The 12,125-nt window shown below is 48.7% G+C and overlaps 1 protein-coding gene across 2 annotated transcripts in view; it reads left to right on the top strand.

The window, feature by feature from the left end:
- LARP4B (La ribonucleoprotein 4B) overlaps window positions 1-11,800 on the top strand; it is a 74,137-nt gene extending 62,337 nt beyond the window's left edge. For both annotated transcript variants that reach the window (XM_056114543.1, XM_056114544.1), the window contains 5 exons: window positions 520-565; window positions 4,381-4,545; window positions 6,452-6,576; window positions 6,656-6,764; window positions 8,542-11,800. In XM_056114543.1, coding sequence (XP_055970518.1) covers window positions 520-565; window positions 4,381-4,545; window positions 6,452-6,576; window positions 6,656-6,764; window positions 8,542-8,811 — 715 coding nt within the window. In that variant the 3' untranslated portion in view covers window positions 8,812-11,800. The remainder of the gene's footprint in view (window positions 1-519; window positions 566-4,380; window positions 4,546-6,451; window positions 6,577-6,655; window positions 6,765-8,541) is intronic.
- Window positions 11,801-12,125: the final 325 nt, after the last annotated feature.

Below are 12,125 nucleotides of genomic sequence, written 5' to 3'. Positions count from 1 at the left end.
GGAGCAGGCCACAGGACCCTCTGGGCCTGGCAGGAAGTATGGGGCTCAGTGGTGTGCATCTCTGCCACACCAGCTGCTGGGGTGATGGGGCGGGCCTGGGACAACCACATGTCAATACTGAGCCTGGTCAACTTTCATTCCAATTTTCAACAGTTCAACTAAAAGTAGCCCTGCTCGCAAAATGCCCTGGTTATGTCAATCTGAGTGGATTCTCGAATACTCAGTCTACGATTCCAGGTAGCCGCAAAGAATACCCTGATAAATGTTTCCCTTTGTCTTTTATTTCTTTTATTACCTATGCAGGTGCAAGTTTAGTCCCTTTTTTTTTTCCTGAGACCTTAAGATTTCCTAAGATTTTGTATTTTCTTGTATTTAATGAGGTTGGAATTTTAGAATCAAAAGCCACTTTTTAAAAATTAGTGTAATAAAGACTAATTGGTGATTTGCTCTGATTATGTGTGTTTAGTGGTCAGTGTTCCAGGAGGGAAAAATTTAATAGTCTTTTGCTTTCTTCTCCAGGAAAAATTCCTTTGGTTATCGGAAGAAAAGGGAGGAGAAGTTTACAGTGAGTACATAGCTTCTGTCATTTCCATTTAAGCCTAATTGATCCTAACCAGTGGGAGATCCGATTAAATGAAAGAAGGGTTTGATAGGAGAATTTCTTTGAAGGTCTCCATTGAGTAGGTAATGAAGAGGAGTAAAAAGTCCAAGATGTTGGGAAGACCGACAGCCTCTTTCCTGGACACTCTGTGCAGGACCCTTCAGGGGAGCTCTTTCCTTTTGGGTCACCATGTTGCATGACTTAACATAATTGCCATCGTTAGTTTTGGCCTCAGAACAGATTGTCCTGTTCCTGGGTATTTTTCTGTGCAACACTATTTGGAAAGCACTGTTGCCTTTTGCTCTCCAACTTAGGACACCTAGGAGTAATGTTGGTGAATCTGCTTGGCAGTGCTTCCTGATCCCTTTTCACCCATGGGATGCTGCGCATGTGAGCACTGTTTCTGGGACTTAGTGGTTGACTGGATTCATTTCTTGCCCTTGGACCTTCAGAAACTTGTACTGTTAACCAATTTTTTTTTTTCATTTGTCAATCTCCACCTTCATGATGCAGCCCCATTTGGGGTCATGCTTCAGTTTGAGAAGCTCATGGTTGGGGCTGGAGTGATAGCATAGCGGGTATGGCGTTTGCCTTGCACACAGCTTACCCAGGTTTAATTCCCAGCATCCCATATGGTCCCCTGAGTACCGCCAGGAGTAATTTCTGAGTGCAGAGCCAGAAATAACCCCTGAGCATTGCCTGGAGTGATCCCAAAAAGCAGAAAACAAAAAGAGAGAGAGAGTGAGAAAGAAAAGCTCATGGTTAGATGCTCCTCCTGCATGACACTTGCCCACAAGATGGGATTGCAGTGGCAGGGAGGAGGGAGCTTGGTTGGAGGACTGTCCACGGCCTTCACATGCTCTGCTGCACCATCTAATTCCAGATATGAGCTTTGCGTCTAGAACTCGAAAGTGCAGGTCTGGGGTGCAGGGCACTCACTGGTCCTGATCTCAGTGTCCTCTGGGTCCTGCTAACCTTTCTGTGAGGCCATTCATTGTGATAGACTCGCCGAAATTTTTGAACTAACAAAACCAGCACCTGAATTCCGCAGGCACCTTCCCCGTGGGTCACTAGACCACCAGGAATGAATGCGACTCATACTTGGTTGTGTTTCCTGTTGCTTGATGTGGACCATTTAGGTAACCAGCAATTTTGAGCAGTGACATGGTGGGAACCATTGGCCTTACCAAGCTTGTTGCTTTAATTAAATTTAGTTTTAGTTCCTGAGCTCTATCAGAAGTGATTCCTGAGCACCACCAGGTGCAGCCCCAAACCAAAAAACAGTACTTTTAAACACTGAAAAATGAAGCAGCAGACTGAACTTAGCATCTGATCCCTACTACAAAGTGCAGGTTCTCAGGATCTACTCCTGCTCAAAGGCACAGGGGCAGCGCCATTTTTAAGTGTTAAAACATAAAATGAATTTAATGTTATTCATAACCAGCAATAGAACACAAATTGTCTGTTGTTGCCTTTTCAGCAGATCTGAGTGTTGGGGTAAAATCTTAAATAATGGTGGGTCTGGTGTCGAAATAGTGAATGTGATCAAAGTAGAGAGAGAGAGTAATGTAGAAATCATCTGCCCCACAGGCAGGGGGAGGGTGTGGGATGGGAGTATACTGGGATTTTTGGTGGTGGAGAATGGGCACTGGTGAAGGTACAGATGTTTCATTGTATGACCGAGACTTAGACCCAAAAGTTTTGTAACTGCTCTCACGGTGATTCAATAAATAAAATTATAAAAAATGGAAAAAGAAAAAAAAAAGTAAGGTGGAGTTCATGCACAATTCAATCAGCTAATCAGTGGCTGAATAAATAGCAGTACTCCTACCAAAAAAAAAATCTGGAGGGATTTCTGCCAAAACCTGCTGGGTACCGAGATTTGTTCCTGAGTCTCTTGGATCATGGCCATTAAGCAGCTTGATCAGGAGCCATAGAGACCACTCGGGGTCTCATTGGGATGGAGAAGAAAGGGCCTGCTCCACCCTCATCCCGTGAGGCCCCGCGTGTCTCATCTCTGAGGGTCCAAACCTGACTGTCCAATGGCTTCTGGTGGATAGCAGCCACCGAGCTACCAAGGGGGAGCAAGTGGAGGAACAGCACCCTTCCACCCCTGGGGTGACCCAGCGACAGTAACCTACTGTGGGATCTGGACACATTTCTGCCAAAAGCTGCTGGGTTTTGAGATTTGTTTTTGAGTCTCTGGGATCATGGCCGTTAAGCAGCTTGATCAGGAGCCAGAGAGACCACTCATGGGCCATGACTCAGGGTGTCTTTGGGGTGGGGAGGAAAGGGCTGCCTCCACCCCCATCCCGTGAGGCCCCACCTGGCTCGTCACTGCAGGCCCAAACCTAACTGTCCAGTGGCCTCTGGAGGATGGCGGCCCCCAGGCCGCCAGGGGGAACAGGCCAAGGCATGAAACCTATTTCCACCTAGGGTGGCCCAGTGCAGGTAACCTACTGCAGGGACTGGATGCATTTCTGCCAAAAGTCGTTGGGTTTCCAGATTTGTTTCTGAGTCTCTGGGATCATGGCCATTAAGCAGTTCGATCAGGAACCAGAGAGGCCAGCCTCCAGTTAAATGCAGATGTTTAAAATAAGCCCTCTCAAGATTGCTTTGAAATGGTCGTGTCTGTATAAGCTTTAGCTTTGCTGATGGGAAACACATAGTGATCCAGGGGTGGTGACAGCAGCTGAGTTCTGAGGCCCAGACAGCTATCGAAGGCGCCATCAGCAGGGAGAGAAGCTTCTAGGCACCCTCAGGGATCATGCAGCACCCATTCCATCCACTAGCCTGTTCTTGGTGTGTTCTAGCATTTCCGCTAGACCGCTGCCCTGGAGAAGGTCCTTCTGGGAAATGTTGGTCTTTCAAGTTAGCAAGTCCTGGAAGAGAAGCTCTGCTGTCAGAATGAGCAGCTGGAGCACCTTGTTTCTCCTGGATGGGAGGGAGTTCATTGCACCCCTCTCCTGCCTCCTGTCCTCCACCCAGGAGCTGGGTGCTTAGATAGAACTTCTGTCTTGCCAAAGCAAATTGAAGGCTTATCAGTAACAAGACATCCCTGCATTTTTCCCGAGATCTTGGACTTATTAATCATCCCTGGTTTTGTTTCAGCTGTGTTGGGGGTTGCTCCAGGCAGCACTTGGGGGGGTACCAGGTGGTGCCAGGGAGCCTTTCGTGCTGCCTCTGGCCCCACTCTTGGGGATGTTCAGTGCTGCACTTGCTTTTTTGAAGTCTGGGGCTCAGAATTTGCTATTCAAGACCATGTCTTTGCATGTTGATTTCGAAATTTGAAACTTCCAGTGAGTTAATATTGGGCTAACTGAGCTCCCCCTTTCTTGTTGATCTACTTTTTCACTGGAAATTTTTGTAAGGTTGCCCATAGTGGAAGTGTAGAGTTGGGAGCTGCATTTTTTGGTATATTTTTTCTTTCATTGTCTTCACTGTGGTCTAAATCAAGAGACTGAGGTCAGGGGTGAAGAAGGCTCGGCTGTTTGGCCTCTACCCTGTTTGGAGGTCTCACTCCACTGCTGTTCTGCTACCACTTCCTTGAGCAGCATGCCTCAGTGGTCAGAGGGGGTGGGGTTGTGTTGACCGAGCTCTTGATGTTTGTGCTCTGTCTGACATAGGGCATTTCAGTGTTGGCTCTGGTTGGGTCGCTATTATTTTTCCAGATGTGGGTGAAAAACAGATGATGGGAGAATGACATTGACCTGACTTCTGTGTTTCTTGCTTCTTGCTGTCTACACCTGTGCATGCTTATGGGTGCTGTTCTTTTTCAGAGGGGTCAGACTCAGTCTCCGACACCACCAAAGCCTCCATCCCCGAGCTTCGAATTAGGGCTGTCTAACTTCCCCCCACTGCCTGGGGCAGCGGGTCACTTGAAGACTGAGGACTTGTTTGAAAATAGACTGTCTGGTTTGCTAATGGGATCGTCGAAAGAAAGGGTAAGACACCTGCCACAGGCTGGCCCGACCAACCTTCCTGGGCCCTGCCTGCCTGTGCCCTGTATTTTATTTTATACCAACTGCCAGAGGTGCTTAGAGGCAGGATGACAGATGCCATGGGGATGGGGGAGCAGTGGGGTCAGGGCCAGGCAGAACCAGAACAGAACCCTCTGGCTTTTCTCCTTGCCTGCTGGGCCCATGGCAAGAGCCTCCGCTGTGTGTACTAGATGGTGCAGGCCCCACTGTTCCTATTTCACAGGTTAAAGGACAGATGTGGCCCAGTTCTAGGAGTGCATGCGAATCACAAGAGGCCTGCAGTCTTTTTAGTGCTGGTGACCAAGTAAACATATATCTGCCATACCTGTAGTTTCACTCCTCTACAATGATCACAGTTCCAGGAACCACGAGATGCAGAGGCCAGAGGGTCTTGACTGCCCAGTGTTCCTTCCAGGTCCTACAGTTGTTAGCTGTCCAAGGCTATGAGGGCTGACCAGTCCAGGAGGGATGTGTGCTGGCCCTGAGCTCTGCCCTGACAGCTCAGGGTCTCGGCTGCACACCAGCAAGTCCTGTAGCCGCTGCCTTCTGAGGGAGCAAAGGGGCCAGTACCTATGGCCTGGGAATTGGAGAAGCCTGCCCCAGCTGCACCCAGACTTCCGGCTCCAGGAGAGGCTCTGTTGGCTTCCTGAAGCCAGGCCCACAGTGGGCTTCCTCAAGCGCACTGCCCCTGTGCCTCTGAGCAGGAGTAGATCCTGAGAACCTGCACTTTGTAGTAGGGATCAGACGCTAAGTTCAGTCTGCTGCTTCATTTTTCAGTGTTTAAAAGTACTGTTTTTTGGTTTGGGGCTGTACCTGGTGGTGCTCAGGAATCACTTCTGATAGAGCTCAGGGACCTTTATGTGGTACTTGGAATCGAACCCAGGTCTTAGGGCATCATACAGGCAAGGCAAGTAAGGTTTAGTCCATTTGTAGGAAAGTTGTAGGAATCACAGTTCTGAGCAGTCACTCTGACTTAGTTGTACCTTGGAGACTGAGTCAGTACAGCTGAAAGGACATAAGTCGTAGGACCCAGAGAATCAGTCAGTGTAACTTAAAGGACATGAGTCGTCCAACCAAGTGGGTGGAGAGCAGAATGAGGAGATCCCTCTGACATTCAGAAATAGCAGCTACAAGTTTTTACAACTGAGTTTCTCTGTCAGACTGCTCTCAAGCAAAGCAAACCAGAAGCTGGTTTCAGGCTTCTCTGCTGCCCAGCTACTTGGGGTTTGCCGCTGGCCAGGAGGGGCTTGGCGGTGGAGCAAATAGACTCCTGTCCTTGCTGGTTTGGCTGCAGGGGACCTGGAGACTGGTTTGCTGGGTAAGCTTGGTACCTTGTAAAGCAAAGATTTGAAGAAAAAGCCTTCATTCCATTACCAGCAATGGATTCTCTTTAATAATGCTTATGATCTGCGCTCTGGGAGGCCCTTGTGGGCTCTGAGCCTGAAGCAGTGGAGACCCCTTGCAGTGTGCGTGGTGGTTCCTTTTTTACCTCACTGTCTCTCTCTTGTTTGAGTGGGAGAGTGGATACACCTTCCAGAGTGCTCTTTCGGTGGGATGCCCCATCAGCCCCTTTGGCGGTGACTTAAGGGGGAAGGCCAGGTGGGACCTCTGTTACTGGAGTGAGTTCTGTGGAATCGTGTTGGGGCTGCTACACTGAATAGCTACCAGGGTTTGGGCGGTTGGGAGGGCACTGAGATGTTTCTTTGCCTCTCTGCAGGTGCTACACCTATGAGCGGGGGTCAGACATTCCCAGGAGTGGGAGGGGCAGAGCCGCACTGGTCAATCTAGAACAGCAGTGGTGGAAGCTTGATGATGCTTCTCTAGCCCGCTTCTCTAGCCAGTCACAAGCTCTTCCTTTACTGGTTTGCAGACCCTGAGTGCAGAGGCAGGCACGGGCACGATTTCCCCAGTGACCCCCCGAGAACCCTTGGTGCCGGCTCCCTGTGCTGTGTCCACGACCTATGAACGCTCCCCGTCTCCAGCACGTTCCCCTGAGTGAGTACTGCTGCGTGCACTGCTCCCCAGGCATCCGAGTGGTGCCGCATGAAACTCAGTGGTGCTGGTGTTTTCACAGGGACCCCAAGGTGGTGGAGAAGCAGAGGGAAGCCCCGAGTGTGGACAGACTTTCTTCTGCTCTCATGAACACCGTGAGCAAATCGGTGCAGGTCAATGGCTCTGCCACGGTAGGTGCCCTGATGCTCATCACCCACGAAGGTGTTCTGGGGCTGGGAATAACAAGATTCCAGCTGGTATTCTTCCAGAGGGTCGATGGCTTTCTGCTTGTCTGTGTGGGTCATGTCAGTGACTAAGAAGTGAGCCTCTACAGGGGGGATGATAAAGGTGGAGATGAATGGTGGGGGTGCCTCAGCCCTGTTCTCCGCAGCCCTGTGGGTCCTATGCCCTCTGCCGTATCACCCTCTTTATTCTGGTTTCCGCTCTGTATAAGCTTTGGTTAAGTTATAAAACCTTTTGAATTGATTTTCATTCTCACTCTCCACGAGGTAGAGAATCTTAAGGAAAAAAAAAAAAAGACCAGAGTGATAGTACAATGGTTAGGGTGCTTGCCTTGCATGCAGCTGACCCAGGTTTGATTCCTGGCATCTCATACGGTCCCCTGAGCCCCACCAGGTATAAGCTTGAGCACCATCAGGTATGCTCTTAAAACCTAAAACCACAAAATCTGGGCGGAGGATGCTCTGGGCTTGCCTAGCAGTGTTCAGGGACTGTCAGAGGACCCAGAGAGATACTGCATTAGATAAGGCACTTGCTTTGTTTTGTTTTTGATTTTTGGGTCACACCCAGCAATGCTCAGGGGTTACTCCTGGCTCTACACTCAGGAATCACTCCTGGCGGTGCTCAGGGGACCCTATGGGATGCTGGGAATTGAACCCAGGTCAGCCGCGTGCAAGGCAAACACCCTACCTGCTGTACTATCGCTCTAGCCCAAAGGCACTTGTCTTGATACAGCCAGTCCTAGTTTGATCCCTGGCTCCACATATGGTCCCCTGAGGACTGCCAGTAGTAATCTCTGAGTACTGTTGCATGTACCTCCCCAACCCCCCAAAATTTATAGGTTATTTTTAATTTTGGCAGAGCTGGGGAACAAAACTCATACCTTACAAGTGCAAGGTAAATGATACACCCTTAGCCCCAGGTTATTTTATTTTTTTTTAATTTTTTTGGGGGGGTCATACCTGGCAATGCCCAGGGGTTACTCCTGGCTCTACACTCAGGAATTACTCCTGGCGGTGCTCCAGTGACCATGTGAGGTGCTGGGAATCGAACCCGGGTCTTCCACGTGCAAGGCAAATACCCTACCTGCTGTACTATTACTCCAGCCCCCCTAGGTTATTTTTAAGGAACTAAGTTCATGGAGGTGGAATGTTTTCCTGCATCCAGCCCACTGAGCTATTTCTCTAGTCCTAGTATGTCTGTCTGTCTTTCTTTCCCTCCCTCCCACCTCCCTCCCTCCCTTCCTTCCTTCCTTCCTCTTTTCTCTCTCCTCTCCTTCCCACCTTTTCTATCTTCCTTCCTTCCTTTCCTTCTACTCTTTCTTCCTCTCCTGTAAACCTTGTATACTCTTTCTGTGCCACTGTTTTTATTTCTTCACACTTTCCACATTCTGTGTTCTCCTATGCTCTGCTTGTACAGTGATTTCAAGCTTGAAGGGGAAGGAGGAGGGGCGGCAGCTGGGTCTGAACTCCAGAAGGACTCCTCAGGGCTCGTGTGGAAGGAATTTCAGGCAGCCCTTCTGCCCCTCACAGATTTGACCTTTGTCCGTTTGGGAGAGAGATCTTGAATGTCTTTTGGGGCAAGTCGTGCTGAGGAGAAACTGCGTTGTCTTTGGGCAGATTTTATGGCAAGAGTGGAGGTCCCTGGGGTGTGAGCGTGGGCAGTTGGGACCTTAGTTCACGCTGGCCTGATGGATTCGTGTGACACCAGAGTTGTGTCTGTTCCCAGGAACTGCGGAAACCTAGCTATGCAGAGATCTGCCAGAGGACAAGCAGAGAGCCTTCATCTCCACTGCCGCCTCCCAAGGAGCAAAAGCCCCACTCTGCTGGCTGTGGGAAGGAAGAGAAGAAGCTTGCTGAAACAGAGCCCCCTACCCCCAAATCCCACCCAGGACCCCCCAGAGACCAGAGGAGGCCACTGGGGCGCCGGCCCTCACCACCGGCTATGGGGAAGCGTCCACATCGAGAACAGAGTCCCCCCCCCAAGTCTCCCCAGTGAATGTGTGGTCTGGAGGGAGGTGAGCGTGGAAGCAGCCGTGGGGCTGCGTGGTGCCGAGTGAGCCGCTGGTTAGGAGCTTGCAGTCTGAGGGCCCACGAGAGGCCTGAAGTTATTTTCCTCAGAGTCAGATTTCCCCCCTCTTGGAAAAAAAAATCTATTTTTCAGGATTTAATTACTATAAACCTTATTTTAGGTTGGTGCTTAACTGGAGGTGATGTATAAGTCTGATTTTTTTCAGGATAGAAAATGCATTTGTCCTAACAAACTGATATTTTTTATTACGCCTCCATGTGGCAATGAATGCAAGCTATGTATAGTGAGTTTTTCTAAATTAAGCGGAACTGTGCTCCTTCACTTTTTTAATGACTGGTTAGCAAGTGCGTGTCTCTGTGTCCAGATGCCCAATGAGGACTGAGCGTTGGGGGTAGGGGGTGGCAGTGACAGTTATCCATGGGCGGGGGTGTGCCCTGGAATTCAGAACTCTCGTATTCTGGGAAGCAGCCTGGTTCTGACCCAGTGGGCAAAGTGAGCCTGCAGGAGCTCTGAGAGGGCCCCCCTTCCTTCAGTTTGATGGACTGCAAGCAAGTAACCAGCTTCTCACTCAGTTTTCAAGTGGCTACTATGTAAGATAAATTCAAAGCACATTGTGAATAGAACCTAAATGAAAACATTGATGCTCACTGACTTGTTCATGCAGAATGGAACCCGATGCTGTCATGCTCCCATGGGTGGCTGGAGTGACCCCACTCTTGAGTGCTCTCCCCTGGATGGAAACTTGTTGAACAGTCGAGAATGGTGTTCAGTGGAGGCTAAAATTTCGCTCTCTCTTACCTCCAAGGGTTTTGCTGATCCCTGGCAGCACTGCACCCTGAAAAAGATGTGTGCACTAAAGCTAGCAGTTATGATAAAGTTAGACTTCAATTATTTTGTTTCAGATGTCTAAATTTTTTCCCTTTTAAGTAGTCTAAGCAGCAGACATTAAAATAAGCGTATTTTCTGCTAAATGTAACCTTACAGTTTATTCCAGAAAATGTTATTTCACAAGACTGAGGGTTTTTTTTTAAACAATTATTTCCATCCAATATTTAAAGACTTGAATTTTATTTAAACTTGAAAATGACTTTGCCTTAACTTTTGTATAAGACAGCTTAAGAGTTCCTGGAGCCCGGCCCCTGGGTTGGTGTGAGTGGGTCAGAGTCCCTCAGTCTGTGGGATTTGCCGTCACTGGCTTCACTGAGTGAGCATACTGTAGTACCTACCAGAACTAGCAGTTGTGTTTGTAATCTGCCCTGAAGATCTTAAACAGTTGATCTTTTTTTTTTCAGATTGTTGAGAATCCTGTAAATGCAAATAGTCGATACTGTATTGAATACGTGCACTTGGGAGTGTGTGCTTTGCTTGTACAGTTGTAAATAATCAGAACATATTAAAAGGTACCCTAAAGAGAAAATCTGATAAAAATTATTGATATATTATAAATGTTGCTATTGAGCTGGATGTAGATAAACTAAATGTTGTGGTTTGCATATTATTTTGATTTGTTGAGGTTTTTCTTTTTCTTTATACTGATGTGTTGATCTGGTTCTGCCTCTTTGCTGCTGCAGAAGGAAGTGTGGAAGGTTTGAATCAAGACTCCGATATTTCCATACCCTTTAAAGTATGTAAATATGTACTAATGTATCTGATGTGGAAGGGGTTTTTGAAGTATAATATAGCACACAGAAAGTGGCAAGATCTTTAAGTGAAAGTTAAGCATAATCCACTACTTAAAATAATCAGTAGCTGAGCATGATTGACCTGCCAGAGGGAGGCCCTGAGCATTTGATGTTTCCTTCAGCGCAATTCTTATTAGTCAAATAGCTAGAAATACCCACAGTGCTATTTTACAAATACCTGTAAAATGAAATCTAGGAACGTGTTTCCTTGTAGTTGTCAGGCTGCTGACTAAAAACAATAATTGACCTCTTCTACCCAAACTAATGCGTACTCTGGAATGATCTAGCAAGGCCAGCGATGCCTTGAGGGTTCCTGAGTGCTGCTGCTTCTGCTCGAGGGAGCAGTTGTTGTCCGGCCCTGTGGAGCAGAAACTGGTCTCTGGTGGTGCCAGCCCCTTTGTCCAGCGGTGGGGCAGCAACAGCTGTCCATGGGAAGCCACACAGCCAGCTAGGTTCTCGCAGGGCCAGGAGGAAGGTTGCTGGGTGCAGTGGCTGATGTGGCAGCAGACCAGCAGGTGTCCCGTGTCCCGCCAGTTGCACCAGGTCCCTCTGCTCTCGCCTGTGTGCCCTGAAACCCGTGGGTCTCATCAAGAGTTAATCGTGCCCTGATGTGACTTCTCTAGCCTTGTCTGGATTTCCAAATAGGCCTGACAGGGCAGCATGCGGCCAGCAGCTGTGGCGGGCAGGCATGTCCCTTTCTTCACGTCACTTTCCTGTCCCTAGCAGTTCGTCAGGGTGTGGAATCAGGGGGTGTTAACAAGTGACATTTTAACATGCACAGTTGTGTGACAAGGCTCACCACTTGGAAAATGAAAGAATGAGTATTGGCCCCGTTTCACCAGACATGAATTTCAAGTAGAGTAGTTGTTTTGTTTTTTGCTCCCAGAGTTAGCGTCATGGCGTTTCTGAGCGGCCCTCCCAGGCAGCCATCCCTCTTGTCACCAGCAGGTGGCAGAGCGCGTGCAGTGTTGCTGTTAAGCCAAGATCCGGGCATGCCCCAGAACCTTGGCAGCCAGGCTGTCTCACCCCCTGTGGCTCTGCCCAGGGCCGCAGGAAACAGCCGACAATCACCACAGGGCGATGCTGCCAGGTCCCAGCCTTGAGTGTGCTGTGGGGGCCCGAGGGCCCATGTTTCTGTTCTTTTCATTAAGACTGGAATCAAGCTTACATATGTGTAAACTATTGGTAATTTAAGTTTCCTTCTGTGTCAGTGTAAAATTGTCTAATTTGAAAAAAATGTAGGTTATGAAAAATAAAGATTTAGGCACTGTTCAGTTTTTCTTTTGATTTTTTTTAATTAAAATTTTCTTCAAGAATGTATCTTTTTAAAAATGACTTTTTGCCTGTTTTCATCAGTGCACACGAGGGTGAAGCTGGGCTGTCTGCAGGGGTTGGGGGGCTCCGAAGGAGTATCGTACTGCGGGAGGCAGCTGCTGCAGTCCAGCTTCTCCGGCAGATGCACGTGAGCTGAGTGTGTGTGTCTCACGGGCCATCTCCAGAGAGTTGGAGGCTGCTGTGGGGTGTGGGGCTTTTCAGACCCTAAAGCTGATGGTGCTTCCTGGAGAGGGAGGCTGGCGAGTGTGTGGCATGCATGAAGCC

Source organism: Sorex fumeus, unplaced genomic scaffold (assembly GCF_029834395.1).
Source record: "Sorex fumeus unplaced genomic scaffold, SorFum_2.1 ptg000026l, whole genome shotgun sequence".
Classification (NCBI taxonomy): Eukaryota; Metazoa; Chordata; class Mammalia; order Eulipotyphla; family Soricidae; genus Sorex; species Sorex fumeus.
Note: the sequence above shows the minus strand (reverse complement) of the source record. Positions and strands in the feature narration are given on the sequence as shown.